We start from the raw sequence: 25681 nt of genomic DNA, 5'->3' as shown, positions 1-25681 counted from the left end.
GAGCAAGACTCCATCTCTCAAATAAAAAAAAAAGGCCAGGCCGGAGACTCACGCCTACAATCCCATCATTTTGAGAGGCCAAGGCAGGTGGATCATGAGGTCAAGAGATCCAGACCAGCCTAGCCAACACGGTGAAACCCCGTCTCTACTAAAAATACAAAAATTAGCTGGGCGTGGTGGCAGGTGCCTGTAATCCCAGCTGCCTGGGAGGCTGACACAGAAGAATCACTTGAACCTGGGAGGCGGAGATTGCAGTGAGCCAAGATCATGCCACTGCACTCCAGCCTGGGTGACAGAGCAAGACTCTGTCTCAAAAAAAAAAAAAAAAAAACTATAAATAACACATGCATCAAAAAAAAAATCTTGAGAAATTTTTAAATGTTTTGAACTAAATTAAAAAGAAAATATAATTTATCAAAATGTGTGGGATGTAGTGAAAACAGTGCTTAGTGGAAAATTTAAGCATTTAATACATATATTAGAAAAGAAGAACTAAAATCAATTATATAAGCTTCAACCTTCAGAAACTAGATAAAGATAAGCAGATTAAATACAAAGAGAACATAAGAAAATGAAATAAAAACTGAAACAAAAATCAATAAAACTGAAAAAGGAACTCAATAGAGAAAAGCAACAAAACCAAAAGCCGGTTTTCTGGAAAAAAAAAAAATCAATAAAACTGATAGGCCTCTAGCCAGGCTAACTATGAAAAAAAGAGAGAAGACACAAATTCCTAATATCAGAAATGAAAGAGGGAACACCACTATAGACTCCACGGACATTAAAAAGATAAATAAAGGGGCCGGGTGCGGTGGTTCAAGCCTGTAATACCAGCACTTTGGGAGGCCGAGACGGGCGGATCACGAGGTCAGGAGATCGAGACCATCCTGGCTAACATGGTGAAACTCCGTCTCTACTAAAAACAAAAACAAAAACAAAAACAAAAAAATTAGCTGGGCGTGGTGGCGGGCGCCTGTAGTCCCAGCTACTTCGGAGGTTGAGGCAGGACAATGGCGTGAACCCAGGAAGCGGAGCTTGCAGTGAGCCGTGATCGTGTCACCGCACTCCAGCCTGGGCAACAGAGCAAGACTCCATCTCAAGAAAAAAATAAAATAAAATAAAATAAAATAAATAAATAAGAAAAAAATACAAAAAAATTAGCCAGGAGTGTGGTAGCATGCACCTGTAATTGCAGCTATTCAGGAGGCTGAGGCAGGAGAATAGCTAGAACCTGGGAGGCAGAGGCTGCAGTGAGCCAAGATCACACCATTGCACTCCAGCCTGGGCAACAGAGTGAGACTCAGTCTCAAAAAAAATAGATAAATAAGAGGCTGGGTGTGGTGGCTCACACTTGTAATCCCAGCACTTTGGGAGGCTGAGGCAGGGGGATCACCTGAGATCAGGAGTTCGAGACCACCCTGACCAACATGGAGAAACCCCATCTCTACTATAATCTCAAAATAAATAAATAAATAAATAAACGAATAAATAAGAAATACTATGAACAACTCTATGCCTAAAAATTTGATAACCTATATGAAATTTATCAATTCCTTGGAAGATACAATCTGCCAAAACTCACCCAAGAAAAACCATACAATCTATACAGACCTGTATCTCTTAGAGAAACTAAATCAACAATTAATAACCTTCCAAAATGAAAAGTACCAGACCCAGATGGGTTCACTGGTGAACTGTACCAAACATTTAAGGAAGAAATTCCACCAATTCTCTACATCTCTTCCAGAAAACAGAAGCAAAGGGAATACTTCCTCACTCATTCTATGAGGCCACCATTATTTTTTGTCTGTTTTTTTGTTTTTGAGACAGAGTTTCGCTCTTGTCGCCCAGGCTGGAGTGCAATGGCACGATCTCGGCTCACTGCAACCTCCGCCTCCCGGGTTCAAGTGATTCTCCTGCCTTAGCCTCCCAAGTAGCTGGGATTATAGGCATGTGCCACCACACCTGGCGAATTTTTTCTACTTTTATTAGAGACAGGGTTTCTCCATGTTGGTCAGGCTGATCTCGAACTTCTGACCTCAGGTGATCTGCCCGCCTTGGCCTCCCACAGTGCTGGGATTACAGGCGTGAGACACCACATCCGGCCTCGGCCACCATTATTCTATCAAAACCAGACAAAGATGTTACAAGAAAACCACATACCAGTATCTCTCACGAACACAGATGCAAAAACCCTCAACAAAGCAAACCAAAAAAACGCAAACACACGTTTACTATAGTATTCTAAGTACTTTACAAAGTTGGTTCAATCCTCCCACCCACTCTGTGAGGGGGTATTATTATTTTCATCCCCATTTTACAGATGAAGAAACGGAGGCACAGAGAGATTAAGCAAGATGTCCAAGATCACACAGCTAACGAGCCGCAGACCTGCGGTCTGAACCTCAACAGTTTGGTTCAGAGTTCATGCTCATAACTGGTCCACTACGCTCTTGTAGTGCCAACATTTAGGCAGAACTGAGACCCTGGACTTTCTGACAAGGAATGCTTCCCTCCAAAATAGAAAGACGCTTTCTGATTAGAAGAATTCCAGCAGGGCCTGGCTAACGGATGTCAGGCCACGTTATGAAGAGGATCCTACATCAAAAGCTGCCCCAGCCGGACCATTTCTAAAGCTCTTGTCAACTCTGCAACTGTGAGTTTCACAGAGTGTGCACATTTCTGAAATGTTCACATTAAAAACTGCTACAAATTTTCAAATGGGACTTTGTTAATATGTTAATAGGATGCACGATCCATCCAGACTTTTTAAACTCCACTCTGATTTTATAATCTACTTTCCTGACTCAACTGTGCATGAGAGGCACAGACTCGCCCGAATGTATGCCTTCTGAATGTTCTCTACTATAGGGAAACAGGGTTAAAGACACCCAGACCAGATCCCTCTGTTCATTCCTACCTGCCCTACTCTGAACTACCAAAGTACCACACTGACGACAGTAACAACTTCACCTGTTTCCTCTTTGCTAAAATGGGCTGACTGGGCTAAATGATTTCTCAAGCCCCTTCCATTTCTAGAATTCTAGCCATATAATTCAGGAGTTGATTTTTTTTTTTTTTTTTTTTTGACAGAGTCTCACTTTGTCGCCCAGGCTGGAGTGCAGTGGCACGATAAGGGCTCACTGCAGCCTCAAGCTCCAGGGCTCAAATGATCCTCCCACCTCAGCATCTCAAGTAACTGGGGCCACAGGCACCCGCCACCACGCCTAGCTAATTTTTTATTTTTTGTAGAGACAAGGTCTCGCTATGTTGTCCAGGCTGGTCTCAAACTCCTGGGCTCAAGCGATCCTCCTGCCTCAGCCTCCCAAAGTGCTGGGATTACAGGCATGAGCCACCACGCCCGGCTAAAAGTACTTAACATTCTAATGCAAAAATAATATACTAGCAAACAGAGCTTATTTAAGTGGGAAGGCACGCTGCCAGATTTTAAAAGCAAAGGATTCTATCATAAAAGGGTGGAAGGGATTAGATAACCTCTCAGGGGGAAACTGGATTTATGGGATATAGTCTAGGCAAAAGCCAAATCATTGGTAATCAAGGACAACACCAAAATAAACCAACAAAGCGCCCAGAATAGCAGCTCTCAACCTCTCCCACCAAGGCCAGCAGCCTGGGTACATGCCCATGCACAGCTATTCCATGCGTAAAACCAGATTCTGAGAAAAGCCGAAAAGATTTTTCATAAAAACAAAGCAAACAGTAACACAAAGGTCTTCTGTCGTAGTAGTTATAAAAAGTGTTTCACGGCCGGGTGCGGTGGCTCACGCCTGCAATCCCAGCACTTTGGGAGGCCAATGTGCGTGGATCACTTGAAGTCAGGAGTTCAAGACGAACCTGGCCAACATGGTGAAATCCCGTCTCTACTAAAAAAACAAAAACTAGCTGGGCGTGGTGGCATGTGCCTGTAATCCCAGCTACTCGGGAGGCCGAGGCACAAGAATTGCTTGAACCCAGGAGATGGAGGCTGCAGTGAGAAAGATCACGCCACTGCACTCCAGCCTGGGTGACAGAGCAAGACTCCATCTTAAAAAAAATTAATTTTTTTTTTACAAAGTGTTTTACAGGGCCGGGCGCAGTGGCTCAAGCCTGTAATCCCAGCACTTTGGGAGGCCGAGACGGGCGGATCACGAGGTCAGGAGATCAAAACCATCCTGGCTAACACGGTGAAACCCCGTCTCTACTAAAAATACAAGAAAATTAGCCGGGCGAGGTGGCGGGCGCCTGTAGTCCCAGCTACTCGGAAGGCTGAGGCAGGAGAATGGCGTGAACCCGGGGGGGCGGAGCTTGCAGTGAGCCGAGATCGCGCAACTGCACTCCAGCCTGGGCGACAGAGCAAGACTCCATCTCAAAAAAAAAAAAAAAAAAAGTGTTTTACAATGACATCACCCATTTAAAGATCTTACAAAGGCCATCTCATGAGAAAAAACAAAAGTTCTAATCTTTTTCAACTATTGAACTTTTTTGCTAAAGCCTTGACCTTTTTGTAGACCTCATGAAAATATTAATATGGTGAAAGGATACATTACCAAAGAATAAGCCCAAGTAAACCTGATTTTAATGTTTACTTATATTTTTGTACCTATTCTTGCCTTTCCCTTATTAAAAAATTGTATCCTATAATAAAATTAAAAAGGTGGCAAGGGTAATAATCCACAAGCACACAGATCCTGACTGCACATGGGAACGGGCACCATCTGTCCACCTGTGAGGGCCTCCCTGGGAGTAGCGGCAGGTGCTCTATGTTATGGGCAATTCCAGGCCTGGAGCCAGAACTCCACCCAGCTTCTCCACTCAAGAAAGCAAGGAGTGGCCGGGCACCATGGTTCACGCCAATAATCCCAGCACTTTGGGAGGCCAAGGCGGGAGGATCACTCGAGCCCAGGATTTTGAGACCAGCCTGGGCAACATAGTGAAACCCCATCTCTACAAAAAATACAAAAAATCAGGCAGGCATGTAGCCCCAGCTATTCAGGAGGCTGAAGTGAAAGGATTACCTGATTTCAGTAAGTCAAGGCTGCAGTGAGCCGAGTTTATGCCACTGCATTACAGCCTGGGCGATGGAGTGAAACCGTCTTTAAAAAAGAAAGGTCAGGTGCAGTGGCTCACGCCTGTAATTTCAGTACTTTGGGAGGCCGAGGCAGGGGATCACGAGGTCAGGAGTTCCAGACCAGCCTAGCTAACATAGTGAAACCCCGTCTCTACTAAAAATACAAAACTTAGCTGGGTGGGCATGGTAGTGCGCACCTGTAATCCCAGCCACTCGGGAGGCTGAGGCAGGAGAATCACTTGAACCCGGGAGGCGGAGGTTGCAGTGAGCCGAGACCGTGCCACTGTACTCCAGCCTAGGCGACAGAGTGAGACTCCATCTCAAAAAAAAAAAAAAAAAGAAAAGAAAAGAAAGAAAAGCAAGCAAGCAAGCAAGGGGCAATGTAAACTATGAAGAGACATAATTCTAGGAAAAAGCTGAATTAACTCTCATTTCCTTTCTAAGTAAATCACTAGTAAGCTTTGCTTTGTTACTTCAACTATTATTTAGAAGCAAAATTACTGGTGACATGTCCCCTCCTTGTATTTTAACATCAACGACTGCCCTAGAGCAGCAGTTACCAGAGCATGATCTAAGGACTCCTGAGAGGGGGCCCCCAAAGCTCTCCATTTCCCAACTATTATCTGTGTGAAGCCGAGTTTTCTTTATCCGCTTCAAACAGATAAGACAGTGCAGAATCTAGCTGTTTTCTCTTAAGTAGGACATTAATGAGATCAGCAAAAACTTAAAATGCCAGTCTTCTTACTAAGTTGTTTCTGGTTTTTGGAAAACAGTTAATTTTCACTAAAAATATGTTATTTAGGTTGGGCACAATGGCTCACACCTGCAATCCCAGCACTTTGGGAGGCCGAGGCAAGTGGATCACCTGAGGTCAGGAGTTCAAGATCGGCCTGGCCAACACGGTGAAACCCCGTCTCTACTAAAAACATAAAAATTAAGCAGGCGTGGTGGCGCGTGCCTATAGTCCCAGCTACTCAGGAGGCTGAGACAGGAGAATTGCTTGAATCCAGGAGGCGGAGGTTGCAGTGAGCCAAGATTGTGCCACTGCACTCCAGCCTGGGTTACAGAGCAAGACTCTGTCTCAAAAAAAAAAAAAAAAAAGTTATTTAAGTCACCATGCAATGGGCTTATCATTGCTATTTTAAATAATTTAATAATTACATTAATAGGTTCTCACTTTTCATTTCTAATAAACATCCATAGATAAAACCCACATATGGCTGGGCGCAGTGGCTCAAGCCTGTAATCTTAACACTTTGGGAGGCCAAGGCAGGTGGATCACCTGAGGTCAGGAGTTCGAGACCAGCCTGGCCAACATGGCGAAATCCTGTCTCTACTAAAAATACAAAAATTAGCTGGGCATGGAGGCGGGTGCCTATAATCCCAGCTACTCCAGAGGCTGAGGCAGGAGAATTGCTTGAACCCAGCAGGGAGGCAGTGCGGGGAGGTGCATGTTGCAGTGAGCCGAGATCACGCCACTTCACTCCAGCCTGATAAGAGCAAAACTCCCTCTCAAAAAAACAAACAAGGGCCGGGCGCGGTGGCTCAAGCCTGTAATCCCAGCACTTTGGGAGGCCGAGACGGGCGGATCACGAGGTCAGGAGATCGAGACCATCCTGGCTAACGTGGTGAAACCCCATCTCTACTAAAAAAAAAATACAAAAATCTAGCCGGGTGAGGTGGCAGGCGCCTGTAGTCCCAGCTACTCGGGAGGCTGAGGCAGGAGAATGGCATGAACCCAGGAGGCGGAGCTTGCAGTGAGCCGAGATCCGGCCACTGATCTCCAGCCTGGGTGACAGAGCAAGACTCTGTCTCAAAAAAAAAAAAAAAGAAAAAAAAAGAAAAGAAAAAACAAACAAAAACACGTAACCACAAGCTCTTCAAAGTCCACGGTAATTTCTGAGCCCAGGGGTCCTGAGACCAAACAATCTGGGAACCCTAAAGGGTTAGGTTGGGTTCAATTCTACTACACACCATACCTGGTGCAGATGTCTGCTGAATGAATGTTACAAGAGAATGTTACAAAATACTCTGTAGAATATGATTGCATTTTGTTTAAAACTTTATGTAGATAAATTTTTACAAAGAAAGAAATCTATAAAAATAGACACAAAATGTTGATGCTAATGATAGAGAGGCAGTATTTTAAGTCATTTTACCTTACTTTCATTCTGTTTTGGACTGTGTTTTCTCATTCTACAGTAAGGGCGGGGGGCGGGCCTGGAGCAGCACTGCCTAAAGTGTGTTCCCCGGGACACTGGTGCCACAGGTGTCACAGAAAGAGTCCCAAATCAAGTAGTTGGTTTTACCCCCGGCTCAGCAATTCCTCCAAGTACACTCAAGACTGTGAGAAGCCCTGCAGTAACGAAACCTGTTTAACAGCGCCTCCCAAGCTTACATGACCAAGACCCCACTGACCTAACCACACCTGTCCACGTCACACACCTAGGGAGACCCATCTCTCATCCTAGATGAGTTTCAAGGGGAAGCCTGCAATTGATCACTGCATTCTTACATTAGAAGTCACTACGTGGACTATGTCACCATTATTTACAAAGGACAACTTCTAGCAGAGATAATATTAAATGATACATGATACACCCCACTGGAATATCTGGGAGTTATATCAAATACATTTTTTACACTGACTTTAGTAAAACGTCTCTATACAAAGGAGTAAATTTACTTCATATAGATTTAGGAACTTGGTAAATTCAAGTAACGATTTTAAATAGCAACACTTCAGTTAAATTCTTTGATGAAAAACACTAAGTGTGTCTGGCCCTAAGTCATTCCTCTACACAGCGTACAGCAGTGAGCATCCCCTGAAAGGCGTGGCCACCCTGCGGAGGCAGTGCCTGCAGAGGCGGCTGCTTTGCAGAGAGCCCACTGCCCCCGCTTGCGCTTGCGGCTCTCCTGCCTCTCCTCCACCTCAACACCTTCCTGCCCTCAGAGGCGGCGCCTCCGCCTGGGCATGGGGTCCCCTCCTCCCTGGGCTTCCTGACGTCCTTCTGCAGATCCCAGTGGCAGGCTACTTTCTCGATCCTTTTCTTCTCACTGGCTCAGTCACCTAGGACTCCAGGAACAAGGCTTCTGCCTCCTTCACAACCCTGCTCTGGTACCTCAGTCCCCTGGCCCCTTCATCCAAGGTGGGAGTCACGGGGCCACTGATTGTGGCTGCTGCCCCCACAGAATCCTGCGGCGCTGCCACTCCCGTGCCTCCCATCACTCCATCTGAACCAGCGCCTCACCGCTGGTTTACAGAATGACAGTGGCTTCTCTGTACCCGCCAGGGTAGTGGTTCCAGGACCCCAGTCTATACCCGAATCCACCAGGACCCCAGAGTCTATACCCGAATCCACCAGGACCCCAGAGTCTATACCCGAACCCACCAGGACCCCAGTCTATACCCGAACCCACCAGGACCCCAGAGTCTATACCCGAACCCACCAGGACCCCAGAGTCTATACCCGAACCCACCAGGACCCCAGTCTATACCCGAACCCACCAGGACCCCAGAGTCTATACCCGAATCCACCAGGACCCCAGTCTATACCCGAATCCACCAGGACCCCAGAGTCTATACCCGAATCCACCAGGACCCCAGTCTATACCCGAATCCACCAGGACCCCAGAGTCTATACCCGAATCCACCAGGACCCCAGTCTATACCCGAATCCACCAGGACCCCAGAGTCTATACCCGAATCCACCAGGACCCCAGTCTATACCCGAGTCCACCAGGACCCCAGTCTATACCCGAGTCCACCAGGACCCCAGTCTACACCCGAGTCCACCAGGACCCCAGTCTATACCCGAATCCACCAGGACCCCAGTCTATACCCGAGTCCACCAGGACCCCAGTCTATACCCAAATTCACCAGGACCCCAGTCTATACCCGAGTCCACCAGGACCCCAGTCTATACCCGAACCCACATATACTGAAGTTGTTGGTCCTGCAGAACCCAAGTATTCAAAGAGCCAGCGCTTCCCATATGCAGGTTTCACAGCCCGCAAATACTGTATTTTCCATTCACGTTTGGTTAAAAAAATCCACTTACAATTGGACCCCTGCAGTTCAAAGCCCGGTTGTTCGAGGCTCAGCTGCACTGTACCGTGACAGTGGGTGAGCGTGTACGCACATGCATGCATGCGCTGGATTTTTACTGCCAATTTGCCCAATTTCCACTTGTTATGGGTTAAGTATGTTTCTGACAGTCACTTTTGGGAGCTTTATAAGCACTATTTATAACAAGTTTCCATGGGGAAGATACAATTTGGGTTCCAACTTGAACTCCAAACAGACCAATATGAGTTACCTTTTCAAATCAGAAACGGCTTAGGTACCAGGAAACAATGTATCAAGACAAAGCTAGGTTGAGGCAGTTTGCCAGTGATTGCTAAAAGATCCCATGAGCAGAGGTGGTCAGGAATGTCAGCAAGGGGCGAGTTCAGTTTACCCAGGCCTGGGGATAGACTGAGTGCAGGAGTAACATGTGCCGAGCTCTCAGGAAAAAGACCTCAATCTGACCAGAACGAGGCATGGACTCACACTGGTTGGCCACTGCTGTGGGGCTCAGATGCCAGGGTTCCATCACTGCTCTCTGCACCCGCTTGCCCCAGCTTACCTGTCTGTACTTGGGTTTCCAAACGATAAGACAGTACAGCCAGGACTGCTCTACCCTGAGCCAAGGCTGCTGTCCCAAATCCTCATCTGGTCTCCTGCGCCACTGGGCTGAGTTTCCAGATATAACAGAAACTTCAGGAAACCCTTTTCCCTTCTCCCTCAGGCCTAAGCAACAACCAGATCCGGCCGAGGGGCCTATGTTTGTTCTCCCTTTGCCCCTGGCTTCACTCTGTCCACCACAGTGAAAACCTCACACCCAGAAAACACCCACAGCCCAAGCTGAGGGGAAACAACGGCCCTCCAGGCTCTGCCCTGATTATCTGCCAAGACTTAGACCTCCGGCCTTATGCTGTCACTGTCCGCTGGCCCCAGACGCCTCCCAGAGAGTCCTCCCTGAGAAGACACAGGATGTGAGTGACAGCCCATAGACACACACCGCCCAGCCTCCAGGAGCCACTCTGAAGCGCCCACGCAGACCCGGATCTTCCTTACTCGCCTGATGGTCTGTCCCCTTCCTGGGTCAGCACCCAGCCCTGAATAATTCACTCCTTCGATCTCTGCAGTCAGGCTCCTGTGCAAACCACTCTGCACCACGCATTCCTGAAGATAACATGAACGGCCTCTTAATCACCAACCCACCTGCCTCTCCTTGGTTCTCATGCTTGCATTCACTTCTCTAACATCTAAACTGGGTCGGGCAGGGTGGCTCATGCCTGTAATTCCAGCGCTTTGGGAGGTCAAGGAGGCTGGATCACTTGAGGTCAGGAGTTTGAGACTAGCCTGGTCAACACGGTAAAACCCCGTCACTACTAAAAATACAAGCAGTGGCTCACGCTTGTAATCCTAGCATTTTCGGAGGTCTGGGCAGATGGATTATGAGGTCAGGAGTTCAAGACCAACCTGGCCAACATGGCAAAACCCCGTCTCTACTAAAAATACAAAAATCAGCCGGGCATGGTGGCGGGCGCCTATAATCCCAACTACTCAGGAGGGTGAGACAGGAGAACTGTTGGAACCTAGGGGACGGAGGTTGCAGTGAACTGAGATCACACCACTGCACGTCAGCCTGAGAGAAAGAACAAAACTCTATCTCAAAAAAACTACAAAAATACAAAAATTAGCCAGGCATGATGGTGCGTGCCTGTGATCCCAGCTACTCGGGAGGCTGAGGCAGGAGAATAGCTTGAACCTGGGAGGCAGAGGCTGCAGTGAGCCGAGATCACGCCATTGCATTCCAGCCTGGCCAACAGAGTGAGACTGAGTGAGGAAGGAAGGAAGGAAAGAAGGAGGGAGGGAGGGCGGGCAGGCTGGGTACAGTGGCTCACGCCTGTAATCCCAGCACTTTGGGAGGCTGAGGCAGGTGGATCATCTAAGGTCAGGAGTTCGAGACCAGGCTGGCCAACATGGTGAAACCCCATCTCTACTAAAAATACAAAAATTAGTCAGGTGTGGGAGTGTATGCCTATAATTCCAGCTACTCGGGAGGCTGAGGCAGGAGAATTGCTTGAACTCGGGAGGCGGAAGTTGCAGTGAGCCAAGATCGCGCCACTGCACTCCAGGCTGAGCAACAGAATGATACTCTGTCTCAAAAATAAATAAGTAAATAAGTAAAGGCTGGGCACAGTGGCTTACGCCTGTAATCCCAGCACTTAGGGAGGCCAAGGCAGATAGATCACCTGAAGTCAGGAGTTCGAGACTAGGCTGGGCAACATGGTGAAACCCCAACTCTACTAAAAATACAAAAATCATCCAGGTGTGGCAGTGTACGCCTGTAATCCCAGCTAGTCAGGAGGCTGAAGCAGGAGAATCTCTTGAACCTGGGAGGCGGAGATTGCAGTGAGCCGAGATTGCACCACTGCACTCCAGCCTGGGCGACAGAGTGAGACCCCATCTCAAAATTAATTAATTAATTAAATTAAAAATAAATAAATAAATAAAAATAAAACCTAAATTGTTGTAACCACATCTATCTAGAATGCCTCATTCCACATACCTCTGGATCCTCTTTCCTCTCTTGTTCTCTGATCAATTCTCTTGCTCTTGGGACCCTCACAACAATGTATGACATACTTTACATGCAACAAGAAAAATTCAATCAACATAATCTGCTCAGACCCACTGCCATATGCATTGCTTTAAGTAGCGGTAAAAAGCCCAAACCTTCTAAGAACACTCAGAGAAAGTCTAGAAAAAGACAAGATTAATAAACTTTACCAATTGAATCTGCAAATATGTATTAACCAGTGGCATTAATGACCTCTCTAAAACATTATTTCATCCAAACAAACATTAACGTCATAGTTGTTATTAAAGTCACCAGAAGGGAGGGAAAAGGCTGTGTTATGAAACTATCCCAGTGGTACGTGCTCCAATTTAGAAGAGGCTTTAACATGTCAGATTTCATATAAAAAAGCATTTAAGCCAGTATTTATTCTCTATTCAAGGCTCTGAATGTTTAGAAGACACGTATTCGCTGCTTCCTAGCTGAACAAGAGGCGGCTCTCATACACTTGGGCATGGACTTTTTAAACCCTTGCCAAATGAAAACGTTTTCTACAGGAATCATGAGCTGATATCAATGGATATTTACAGACAGCTCAGAAGCAAGCTCTGACCTTGCCAACTTAGGGCTTTATAATCAGTCAGGATTATCAAGGTCCCCTACCGACTAGTCACAAGGCACTAGTAACTGAGGGGCTCGAAAACTCAAAACGACTGTACCCCACCTGTTACTCCCCACCCCCACTGTTCCTTTAATAATTTTAGCCCAGAGTGAGGGAGCCTAAGGAGAAAATGAAATTCAAGTCAGTTCATTTTACTATTTACTTACTAGTCTGATAAATGCTTGAAATGCATGGCAAGAAAAAAAAAAAAAGATTAGGGATTATCCAAGAATTTTAATTATTTGTTATCCTTGTTACTAATTCTATAGGTAATAAGAAACTAGCATGAGTTAGTTAAAGCATTTTAAAAGTAAACATAGGGCCGGGTGCGGTGGCTCACACCTGTAATCCCAGCACTTTGGGAGGCCAAGACAGGCGGATCATGAGGTCAGGAGACCATCCTGGCTAACACGGTGAAACCCGGTCTCTACTAAAAACACAAAAAATTAGCCGGGCATGGTGGTGGGCGCCTGCAGTCCCAGCTACTCAGGAGGCTGAGGCAGGAGAATGGTGTGAACCCGGGAGACGGAGCTTGCAGTGAGCTGAGATCCGGCCACTGTACTACAGCCTGGGTGACAGAGCGAGACTCTGTCTCAAAATAAATAAACAAATAAATTAAAAATAAAAGTAAACATAAGCCAGAGTGGTAGCTCATGCCTGTAATCCCAGCACTTTGGGAGGCCAAGGTGGACGGGTCACGAGGTCAGGAGATCGAGATCATCCTGGCTAACACGGTTAAACCCCATCTCTACTAAAAATACAAAAAATTAGCTGGGCGTGGTGGTGCGTGCATGTAATCCCAGCTACTCGGGAGGCTGAAGCAGGTGAATCACTTGAACCGGGAGGCAGAGGTTGTAGTAAGCCGAGATCCCACCATTGCACTCCAGGCTGGGCGACAGAGCGAGACTCAGTCTCAAAAAAAAAAAAAAAAAAAAAGTAAACATAATCTACTTAACACAAGGGCTTTAATCCCACAAATCAAAAGCGACCCTAGTTTTCCATGAGCCTCTGGCTACCATTGGTTCTCACTGTCTACTGAGAAAGGAGTAGAGCCGGTCCTTTGCTGGGTGCTGGGGATGGAAAGATGACGGGGAAGCCTGCACCCTGAGGCCACGGAGAATGAAAGGCAGGCGTCTTCTCCCAAGGGGAGGGAGGAGCATCAACCACAGGTGCAGCTGCGCAGGGACACAGAGGACAAGCAGCTCTGGTGAAAATCTCAGGCCCTAGGCCCACAATTCGACTATTAATACTCTGTCATCTAAGTTTATCAATACTCAGGACCAGTTCCCTCCAGGTGCCAGGAGCCAGGCATAGAAGGGCCCCTAGGTTGGTTTAAAAACCTACTGCCAACCGGGCGCACTGGGCTCATGCCTGTAATCCCATTACTTTAGGAGGCCGAGGCTAGCGGATCACCTGAGGTCGGGAGTCAAGACCAGCCTGACAAACATGGAGAAACCCCATCTCTACTAAAAATACTAAATTAGCCAGACCAGTGGTGATGCATGCCTGTAATTCCAGCTACTTGGGAGGCTGAGGCAGGAGAATCACTTGAACCTGGGAGCTGGAGGTTGCGGTGAGCCAAGATCATGCCATTGCATTGTAGCCTAGGCAACAAAAGTAAAACTCCACCTCAAAAAAAAAAAAAAAAAAAAATCTATTGTCAACCAGGTGAGGTAGCTCAGCCTGTAATCCCAGTACTCTGGGAGGCTGAGGCGGGAGGATCACTTGAGGTCAGGAGTTCAGGACCAGCCTAGCGAACATGGTGAAACCCCCTCTCTACTAAAAATACAAAAATTAGCCGGGCATGGTAGCGGGTGCCTAATAATCCCAGTTACTCAGGAGGCTGAGGCATGAGAATTGCTTGAACCCAGGAGGTGGAGGTTTCAGTAAGCCAAGAATGCACCACTGCACTCCAGCCTGGGTGACAGGGTGAGACTCTGTCTAAAAAACAAAAGAAAAACCTGTTGCCATCTTGACATTTTTTATAATTTTTGGGCCAGATGCAGTGGCTCACGCCTGTAATCCTAACACTTTGGGAAGCTGAGGCAGGTGGAGTGCCTGAGCTCAGGAGTTCGAGACCGTCTTGGGCAACATGGTGAAACCCTGTCTCTACTAAAAGTACAAAAAATTAGCCGAGCTTGCTGGTGCATGTCTGTAATCTCAGCTACTTGGGAGGCTGAGGCACCAGAATTGCTTAAACCCAGGAGGACGAGGTTATAGTGAGCTGAGATCGCACCACTGTACTCCAGCCTGGGCAACACAGTGAGACTCTGTCTCAAAAAAAAAAGAAAAAGTTTTAATAATTTTTGAACAAGGGGCCCCACACTTTATTTTGCATTGGCCCCTTGGATTATGTAGCTAGTTCTATCAATCTTCATCATTAACTACATCTGAAATATGCAAAAAAAAAAATCAGTGTGACTAGATTCTGCATTTCAGATGGAATTAATTATATTCTTTAAAAGCCACTTAATAGACAACCTTATACAAATCATTCTAAAGTTTTACATTTCTTCAGTTTAAATTTATAACATTCAGCTGTTTTGAAGTGGTCCTGAAAAGTACTATATAAGAAAAATTTTAGGCTGAGCAGGGTGGCTCATGCCTACAATCCTAGCACTCTGGGAGACTGAGGCAGGCAGATTGCTTGAGTCCAGGAGTTTGAGACCAATCTGAGCAATATGGTAAAACCCCATCTCTACAAAATAATAATAATAATAATAATAAATAAATAAATAAATTAGTCAAGCACGGTAGAGTGTGCCTGTAGTTCCAGCTACTCAGGGGGCTGAAGTGGGAAGATTGCTTGAACCTGGGAGGGCGGAGGTTGCAGTGAGCCGAGATCGTGCCACAGAACTCCAGCCTGAATAAAAATGTCTTTGCTATACTTCAAGTATGTAAACAAAGATGATATCCATTTTTACTGAGTTTTAAAATTCCCTTTGAATATAAAGACATATTTCTAAGTGTTTTCTATGTTTGAAGATTGGGTAAATGAGGAATAGTTAATTAAATAAAATCAAAGGACTAGAAAAAATAATTTACTTTTAAACAAAGCACATTTTTAGCCAGCTAGCATAACAAAAATGTAATGAATGAATGAAATGTCGGCTGGACATGGGGGCTCACGCCTGTAATCCCAAATAGGGCAGATTGCTTGAGCCCAAGAGTTCGAAACCAGCCTGGGCAACATGGCAAGACCCTGTCTCTAAAAAATTTTTAAATTAGCCAGGTGTGGTGGTATGCACCTGTGGTCCCAGCTACTGGGGAGGCTGAGGCAGGAGAATGGCGTAAACCCGAGAGGCAGAGCTTGCAGTGAGCCGAGATTGTGCCAGCACTCCAGCCTGGGCGACAGAGTGAGACACCGTCTCAAAAAAAATAAATTAATTAAAAAATAAAAAAGAAAAAAAGGAAAGAAAAGAAAAAGAAAAAGAAAAGAAATGTCACTTTCTAAAGTAGTTGCAGTTTGAGAATTGTCCTGTTTTTTCCAGTCCCTTTCATTAAGTGAAGCCCTGTTCCTGGAGGCGGGATACTGACTGTGTGTGTGACTGGGTGGGTGTCCCCCAAACACTGCACGTGCAGCCCTGTGCTAGGCTCATTCCTGAGAAATCCACAGAAATCAAGGCCCAGGCCTCAATGCTCTCGGCCTCTCTTAATGTGTGAGGTGGTAAAAACAATGAACTGTAGGCCTGGATGCCTGCAAAAATACGAAGGCGTGATAAAATTCAGTCCTAAGGAAACCTAACCAAAGGCTCAATGTTTTTAAGAAAAGGGTTGCTCTGTGAGCTAGCAAGAGCCCCGTAGCAGTAGAGTTCAAACAGAGGCTGAATGATCAACACACAGGGACATATGAGGAAACGTCTGTTTTACAGGGAAGGCTATTTAAAGTATAGAGGAAAGAACTTTCAAAGTTCCTTTCAACTCAAAGTCTAAAGTCCGGGGTAAAAATTATATGAGAGACAATGGCAAAGGAAGGAATTGGTTAGATGAAATGCCAGTTTGCACCTAGACTAGGAAAAAATTCAACTTAAAATTCTAACAAACTAGAAAACTGTGAAATGTGTATTTGATTAGGAAAATGCTCCTGTGAGTGATGACGGAGGTCAAGTGGATACAGGATGGTGCAGCCACTTTGTACAACCAGCCGGTAGTTCCTCAAAATGTTAAACACAGGCCGGGCATAGTGCTCATGCCTGTAATCCCAGCACTTTGGGAGGCCGAGGCAGGTGGATCATTTGAGGTCAGGAGTTGGAGACCAGCCTGACCAACATGGAGAAACCCCGTCTCTACTAAAAATACACAATTAGCCGGACATGGTGGCACATGCCTGTAATCCCAGCTACTCGGGAGGCTGAGGCAGGAGAATTTCTTGAACCCGGGAGACGGAGGCTGCAGTGAGCAAAGATCACATCACTGCACTCCAGCCTGGGCAACAGAGTGAGACTCCATCTCAAAAAAAAAAAATTTTTTTTTAATTTAAAAAGTTAAATCTAAGACTTACCCTAAGACCCAACAATTCCACTTGGGTATATATCCAAGAGAAATGAAAACATACGTCCACACAAATTCCTGTACAAAAATGTACATAGTAGTATTTTCCAAATACAAAGTGGAAATAACCCAAATGTCCATCAATGAGTAAACGGATAAACAGAATGTGTTATATCCCTACAAGGATATATCATTTACCTGTGAAAAGAAACGAAGTCCTGATACATGCTACAACATGGATGAACCTTGAAGACATCATACTAAGCAAAAGAAGCTAGTCACAAAAGGCCACATATTATGATTCCCTTGATATGAAATGTCCAAAATAAGCAAATCCATAGACAGAAAGTATACTCGGGGTTGCCAAGGGATGGAGGAGGAGGGATATGGAGAATGAGCGCTAACAGATATGGGGTTTCTTTTGGGGGTGATGAAAGTGTTCTGAAATTAGATAGTGGTGATGGCTGCACAACTTTGTGAATATACTAAAATCACTGAATTGTATGCCTTAAAATGTTGAATTTTATGGTATGCGAATTATATCTCAATAAAACTGCTTTTAAAAAAAAAAGGAGTGGATGCAGAAAAAGGTGGTTTTGTTTGTTTTGTTTTGTTTTGTTTTGAGACAAAGTCTGGCTCTGTCACCCAGGCTAGAGTGCAGTGGCATGATAAAGGTGGTCTTCCTTTTATTTTGAGATGGAGTTTTGCTCTTGTTGCCCAGGCTGGAGTGCAATGGTGCAATCTCGGTTCACTGCAACCTCTGCCTCCTGGGTTCAAGCAATTCTCCTGCCTCAGTCTCCCGAGTAGCTGGAATTACAGGCATGTGCCACCATGTCCAGCTAATTGTGTATTTTTAGTAGAGACGGGGTTTCTCCATGTTGGTCAGGCTGGTGTCGAACTCCCGACCTCAGGTGATCCGCCCACCTCAGCTTCCCAAAGTGCTGGGATTACAGCCGTGAGCCACCACGCCCAGCCGGTGGTCCTCCTTTGTCCTACACAATGACTCGGAGAAAGTACAGATCAGGGTAGGCTTGAAAAGTGGCAGACTCAACAGAAGTTCTTGTCAGGGGAGAATCAGACAGAACGAAAACAGACAGCTGAAAGACGATCGGGTGCAGTAGCTCACGCCTATAATCTCAGCTCTTTGGGAGGATGAGGTGGGAGGACTGTTAGAGCCCAGGAGTTCGAGACCAGCCTGAGCAACACAGTGAGACACCATTTCTATTAATTCTTTTTAAGATGATTATTCATGTCTGACCAAAAAAGTAAAAAAGCAAAAACATGACTCTTCTTCTGATATGCTACTACATACTTCTTACTGGGGTTCCGGAATGGGAAGGAAGTTAACTTTCAGATTTTTTTTTTTTTTTTTCCTGAGATGGAGTTTTGCTCTTGTTGCCCAGGCTGGAGTGCAATGGCGTGATCTCGGCTCACCACAACCTCCACCTCCCGGGTTCAAGCGATTCTCCTGCCTCAGCCTCCCGAGTAGCTGGGATTACAGGCATGCACCACCACACCCGGCTAATTTTATATTTTTTAGTAGAGATGGGGTTTCTCCATGTTGGTCAGGCTGGTCCCTAACTCCCGACCTAAGGTGATCCGCCCGCCTTGGCCTCCCAAAGTGCTGGGATTACAGATGTGAGCCACCGCACGTAGCCAACTTTCAGATGTTTTAAAGGTATTTAAGCTGCTTTAAACTCTGTTACTTTGAAGTACGTGAATCTCTGCCAAGAACCTTTAAAAATAAAAACTTTAGTAACAAATCTCGTGAAAATTTTTAATCTAATAATAATATCCTAAAACTAAATCAAAAAATAAGCAAAAATACACCTAAAACATAGGAGAGAAAGAACCTATTGCGGGGCACGGTGGCTCAAGCCTGTAATCCCAGCACTTTGGGAGGCCGAGATGGGCGGATCACGAGGTCAGGAGATCGAGACCATCCTGGCTAACACGGTGAAACCCCATCTCTACTAAAAAATACAAAAAACTAGCCGGGCGAGGTGGAGGGCGCCTGTAGTCCCAGCTACTCGGGAGGCTGAGGCAGGAGAATGGCGTAAACCTGGGAGGCGGAGCTTGCAGTGAGCTGAGATTCGGCCACTGCACTCCAGCCCGGGCGAAAGAGCAAGACTCCGTCTTAAAAATAAATAAATAAATAAAAATAAAAAGAACCTATCAAATCAGACAATCAGCATTCTAGTTCCCAGGCGGTGGCAGCTCTTAGGGAAAAGATGGGTATTGTATGTCAGGCTGACACAGTGGGGAGGCTGTCACCATTTGAGGGTTCCTATATATGGCCTTTGCATAGCCTCAAAACATCACTTTTGAGGGCTTGTTAGTTTGGCTTTTTTTTTTTTTTTTTTTTTAGAGACAGAGTCTTGCTCTGTCGCCCAGGCTGGAATGCAAGTGGTGTGACCTTGGCTCACTGCAGCCTCAACCTGCCAGGTTCAATCAGTTCTCCAGCCTCAGACTCCTGAGTAGCTGGGACTACAGGCATATGCCACCATGCCCAGCTAATTTTTTTTGTATTTTTAGTAGAGATGGGGTTTCACCATGTTGCACAGGCTGGTCTTGAACTCCCGGACTCAAGCAATCCACCCATCTTGGCCTCCCAAAGCACTGGGATTACAGGTGTGAGCTACCATGCCTGGCCATTTGGTTGGTTGTTTTTAGTTTGTTTGTTTGTTTTCTTTTTTTTTTTTTTTTTATTATACTTTAAGTTCTAGGGTACATGTGGATAACGTGCAGGTTTGTTACATATGTATACCTGTGCCATGTTGACGTGCTGCACCCATCAACTCGTCAGCACCCATCAACTCGTCATTTACATCAGGTATAACTCCCAATGCAATCCCTCCCTGCCCCCCGTTTGTTTGTTTTTTGAGACTGAGTCTCACTCTGTCACCAGGCAGGAGTGCAGTGGTGCAATTTCGGCTCTCTGCAACCTCCGCCTCCCAAGTTGAAGCGATTCTCTTGCTTCAGCCTCCCGAGTAGCTGGGACTACAGGTGCACGCCACCACACCCGGCTAATTTTTGTATTTTTAGTAGAGACAGGGTTTAATCATGTTGGCCAGGATGGTCTCCATCTCTTGACCTCATGATCCACCCGCCTTGGCCTCCCAAAGTGCTGGGATTACAGGCGTGAGCCACTGTGCCAGGCCTTGGTTGTTTCTTAATGCAAAATCATAACATTGTGTAAATCATTTCCACCAATCTTGAATCTGTAGTCCTGAAACACTACTAAAATCCGTATTTTGTTGCAAATCAACATTGTAAAATTTCACTTATAAAGACACATTTCTTCAAGCAACTCTTTTTTTTTTTTTTTTTTTTGCGACAGAGTCTCACTCTGTCATCCAGGCTGGAGCGCAGTAGCGCGATCTCAGCTCACTGCAAGCTCCGCCTACCAGGTTCACACCATTCTCCTGCCTCAGCCTCCGGAGTAGCTGGGACTACAGGCGCCCGCCATCAAGCCCGGCTAATCTTTTGTATTTTTTTTAGTAGAGATGGGGCTTCACCGTGTTAGTCAGGATGGTCTGCATCTCCTGACCTCGTGATCCACCTACCTCGGCCTCCCAAAGTGCTGGGATTCCAGGCATGAGCCACCGCGCCCAGCCCCTTCAAGCAACTCTTCATACTAAATTAAGACCCACTGAAAACACAAGTTTTAATGATCTAAGCCCTCAACCAGAATACATAAGAAATAGACTCTTGGTGGTTTTTTAGGATAATCAGATCTCCATTTTGTTTCAACTCTTATAAATGAAAACTCTATCCAAAAAAAATATTAAAAAACATATTTTCCTGTCTCAAAGCAATAATAAAAATAACTCAGCACTTTTTTTCCTTTGTTCTAAAATTTTAACGTATCTCAGCTTCCTCATTTTAAACACTTAGACTTGGTTTAATAAGCTTCACTAAGTCTTGCAGCTAGTTCTATGAAATTATAGCATTTTCTAGTTTCAGTGTAATAATTATATTTTATATCCCACAAAAATTTCATTTATTGGTCATATTCTTCATAACTAAAACTGAAATATTAGTTGCTGTTTTTGGCTTAAATATCAAATACTGGCACATATAATGTATGGTATCACCTCCTAAACCTTCCTTTTGAAAAATAATTCCTATAAAACTGCTTGGTTTGATGCTTTTTCTCCCAAAAGAAATATCCAGCCAAAGGATGAATTCCAGCTAACTGAAGGTTCCAGTTAACCGAGTTAATGTTCTAAAATTGGAATATATTCAAAATTGTTCATATTTTATTATTTCTTCAGCAGTTATAGGTCTCCTTTGAGAAATAAATGTTATTTACTTTCATTCAGTATTAACAATGTTAGACTATGGGTAATACTGAGGTCTATATTCGAATGACTTTTTTCCACATCATTACTTATGAAAAACGAGGTAACAAATTAAGAAACCATCTTCCCAAAAAAGCTGAAAATTACAGTATTTTTTTAAAGGGACTGACAGGTGTAGCCACAGAGCTACAGCCTTCGAAGGCCAAGACAGAGTGTCATGATCTAATATCCCCAATACTGCAACCAACAGAATGGATCCTTGAACTTTTTTTTTTTTTTTTTTTTTGGTATTTTTGTAGTGACAAGGTTTCACCATGTTGCCCAGGCTAGTCTCAAACTCCTGCACTCAAGTAATCTGCCTGCCTAGTCCTCCCAAAGTGCTGGAATTACAGGTATGAGCCACTGAGGCTGGCGCCATGATCCTTGAAAATTTACCCACTAATGAATTCCCACATCCACACTGCAGAAATTAAGTTTGGGCCAGGTGCAGTGGCTCACAACTGTAATCTCAGCACTGTGGGAGGCACAGGCAGGTGGCTCACTTCAGGTCAGGAGTTCAGACCAGCGTGGCCAACATGGTGAAACCCTGTCTCTACTAAAAATACAAAAATGAGCCCAGTGAGATGGCATATGCCTGTAGTCCCAGCTCCTGGGGAGGCTGAGGCAGGAGAATCTCTTGAACCTGGGAGGCAGAGGTTGCAGTGAGCCAAGATCTCCCCACTGCACTCCAGCCTGGGTGACAGAATGAGACTCTGTCTCAAAAAAAAAAAAAGAATTTAAGTTTACTTTACACTATGTAATTTTTTTCACTATGTAGCATTTATCTGTGAAGTGAAAATTAGGATGCAAAGCTACTACGCTGTCTAAAAACTGAAATGCTGTTATCCATCTACCCATTCATTCATTCAATCACACAATACTGGCATGCCTCCGGTGTGCTGGTGACGGGAAACATATGCAAAGCAGACACCCTTCCATCTTGGGGCATATGTTCTACAGAGGGGAAACAGACGGTAAACAACTCAATAAGTAAGCAACAAGGCATGTTAGAATGGGCTAAGTGCTATGGAAAAAAGAAAAAGTGTTGCAGGGAAACAGGATTTAGGGGTTCAGGAAGAGAAATGATTTCAAATAGGATGGTGAGAAGAGGCCTCACTAAGTCTGTGTGCAAATGGAAAAATAACCGTGATTTTTATTTATTATGTGGCTTCGAAATGCATTACACGGTTGCGTTTTTTAAATATTCATATAAGCTTTCTATTTTCTCTGCTTCACTGTTCTATTTCCTGATCTCCATGAAGAAGGCAGGTAGCCGACGGACATGACCGTCCAGGGCACGCCAAAGATATTTCTTCTAATATTTTGGCTTACTTACTTTGTTTTTAAGACTGGAGTCTTGCTTTGTCACCCAGGCTGGAGTGCAGTGGCGCAATCTCGGCTCACTGCAACCTCCGCCTCCTGGGTTCAAGCAATTCTCCTGCCTCAGCCTCCCAAGTAGCTGGGATTACAGGCACCCACCAGCACACCCAGCTAATTTTTATATTTTTAGTAGAGACGGGGTGTCACCATGTTGACCAGGCTGGTCTCGAACTCCGGGCCTCAGGTGATCTGCCAGCCTCAGCCTCCCAAAGTGCTGGGATTACAGGCACGAGCCACTGCGCCCAGCTCTACTCAACATTTCTTGAGAACTACAGCTATAATTAAAATAAAATTTGAGGGTCTCTACAAAACTAATAGTTCAAGATGCAATTTATATTAGAAAATTTATCATTTTCTCCAGCAGTCTCTACGTAATCTAACATTAACGATTACTAAAGGTAGCTACAGCATGAACAGGAGTTCATGTCGTACTGCCTTACGGCAGTAAAAACTTCAGATATGAGTTGAAATGATCTCTTAAAATGAGCCCACAGAGTGTCTCCAAACTGTAAATTTACATATGAAATTCACTTGTAATATTTCAAAATGAAATTGTTACTAGCATTTTGTGTAATAATTCCAAGACATTTTCTAACTCGCAACCTGAAAAAAAAAACAATGCGACCAAATAACTGATGTGTAAAATGTCTTTATTCTGAAGACTAAGAATCTTGAACTACTGTCTAACGGCACCAAGAAAACTTTAGAGAAAGCAAATCACAAATGACTCAACTAGTCAACACATCTTTCACACCACATTTCTGTAGGTCTCGGGTAATGAAGATATTCAAAGTTGAAATGTATGCTGTTTAAGTAACCAAGGCAATTAAATAATGACTAACAAATGTAGGTGCTATTTAAGCAAGCACCAATTTTAACAAGAAATGGTATCACTGACTAAACTAAATATACTTAAACTGTTCCCAAAATACCCAATCCAAGCACATATTTTTAAAATGTGTGGGTTTTCCCCAAGAGAAGCAAAACTTTGACATTTCTCTTGGATATATTAGAGTTTCAGACCTCCAACCCACATCTGGAAAGAACATTTCAAACTTAGTTTGATGTTACTTTTAAAAATCAAATGGCCAGCAATGAGATACTTAGTGACTAAGATCTGAATTTGACAGAGTCAACAGAATGTCAGAAATGAAATAAAAGAAGTATTCAAAGTTTATCATCCTCGATGTTTAGAAAGGAACATGGAACAAAAGATGCATTTGCCGCCTCTGCCCTTTAATTTTGTGAACACCATACTTCTCTCCTTATGTCACGCCAGGGAAGGGAAAATAAGAATTTTTTTAAAGCTGGCTAAATTCAAATATGACCATTTCATCTGGATTTCTATCAATCCTCCTCCCCAAAATTTCTTTTGATTAAAAAAAAAAAAAATCAGAACAACAGATTTAAGCCTACAGTAGATTCTACAGACTACACCTAGATTACTTTGCTCTAAGGCCAAGGAAAATGTTTACGATTTCAAGATCCACTCAGAAGCAAATACTGTATCTGCAATGCGTAAGCTTTTCGTTGGCAAGACCAGTCAATATCAGAGAGCACGCAAGGTTTAAAAGGTTAAGTGGATGAAGATTAAAAGCTAATAATAAATTAGCCAAGAAATATTACTTCCCACCGAGCCATAAAATAATTTCGGTCCTACAATCCTAAAGAACCAGAGGGATTTCTCGTTTTTGTAGAGGGTATCTAAGCCTCCACGGTCTAAATGACCGTCAGAAAAACTGCACCAAGGCACCAGGGGTAGCAGAGACGGAGATTTCTAACACTGGGTGAGCCCGCGGTCGCAAATCTCATCGCGATTTCACCTTTGGGTGAAAAGGTGGGAGGGAAGTACGAAGTTTCAGCCTCGGCTCCACTGGAAACAAGACAACGTCTGAAGGACCCTGGGAGGAGGCGGAAAGGGGCGAAGTCGTGGTGTCCGCGGTGCAGCAACAGAGAATCGGGATCTTGGAAACGGGATGCGGAGGAGTGGGCTCTTATGTAAGCACACACCAAAACTGTGCGTGCACCCCCCGCCTGATGCACCTCTGAGCACACGTACACACAGCATCTCACCCAGGGGTGCAGCCCCAGCCTGCGTGCGCCGCTGAGCAGGGCGGACTGACCCTTCGGCCCGTCTGCTCGTCCCCCCAAATCAGCGCAGCCACCACCCCGGGCTGCAGTGGGGGCGGCCCAGGCCCAGGTGCCCCGCCCGGGACCGAGCCTGGCTTCCCCGGGACGCCCGCAGCGCGCGCCCGCAGTCTCCTGCGCCCCGGCCCCGGCTCCGCGAGCCCGACCCCCAAGCCGAACCCCACGCCCCGACCCGGCTCCCTGCGCTCGGACCCGACTCCCCGCATCCCGGCTCGAATCCCGGCATCCGGCCCTACTCCCGCACCGGGACCCTAATCCCCACACCGGGACCCGCACCAACCCAGCGGCCCGGCCCGGCCCTGGGGCTTACCTCGCGCGGCCCAGACCCCGCCGCCGCACAGCAGCCCGGCCAGCAACAGCCGGGCGGCCGGGGCCAGCGCGGACGCGGGGCGGCGCAGCATCGCCAGCCCGGGGCGGGAGCGGCAGGGAGGCGCGCGGGACGCCGAGCGGAGCTCTCGGAGCTCTCGGGGCTCTAGGGCCCGGGGCCGGCTGCTCCGCGGCGCGGCGAGCTCCGGGGATCCAAGGAGGAGCCGCCGCCGCCGCCGCCGTGACGCTGGGCCGCGCGCTCAGGACGCGGCGCCCTCCCCGCCTCGGAGCAGCGCCTTGCTGGAGGCAGCGGCAGCAACTAAGATGGCGGCGACGCTCTCTCTCGGGTCCGGCGAGGGTACCCGGCCGGGGGCGGGGTGGCGGCGGGAGGGGCGGGGATGGGGAGCGACGCGAGGCGCGCGCGCGGCGGACCCGGGGAGCGCGCGGGCCCGGGAGGGAAGGGGCGGGGAGGTGAGGGAGCGCGCGCGGCGGACCCGGGAGAGGGCGCGCCTCCGAGCCCGTCGGCCCCGCCTGGAGCGCGCGCCCGCGGGGACGCGCCTGGGGTGGGTTCCAAGCGGCCGGGAGGGGCCCGGGGGACTGTATCCCTTTCCGCGGCCGCAGCTAGAGAGCCTCAACTCCGCGTCCCCACGCGCGC

At 46.3% G+C, this 25681-nt stretch overlaps 1 protein-coding gene across 4 annotated transcripts in view; it reads right to left on the bottom strand.

Moving 5' to 3' along the window:
- CLSTN1 (calsyntenin 1) overlaps positions 1–25347 on the bottom strand; it is a 100071-nt gene extending 74724 nt beyond the window's left edge. For all 4 annotated transcript variants that reach the window (XM_015442926.3, XM_015442936.3, XM_015442932.3 and 1 more), the window contains exon 1: positions 25031–25347. In XM_015442926.3, coding sequence (XP_015298412.2) covers positions 25031–25121 — 91 coding nt within the window. In that variant the 5' untranslated portion in view covers positions 25122–25347. The remainder of the gene's footprint in view (positions 1–25030) is intronic.
- Positions 25348–25681: the final 334 nt, after the last annotated feature.

This window comes from Macaca fascicularis, chromosome 1 (genome assembly GCF_037993035.2).
Source record: "Macaca fascicularis isolate 582-1 chromosome 1, T2T-MFA8v1.1".
NCBI lineage: Eukaryota > Metazoa > Chordata > Mammalia > Primates > Cercopithecidae > Macaca > Macaca fascicularis.
This window is presented reverse-complemented; position numbering and strand designations above follow the sequence as displayed.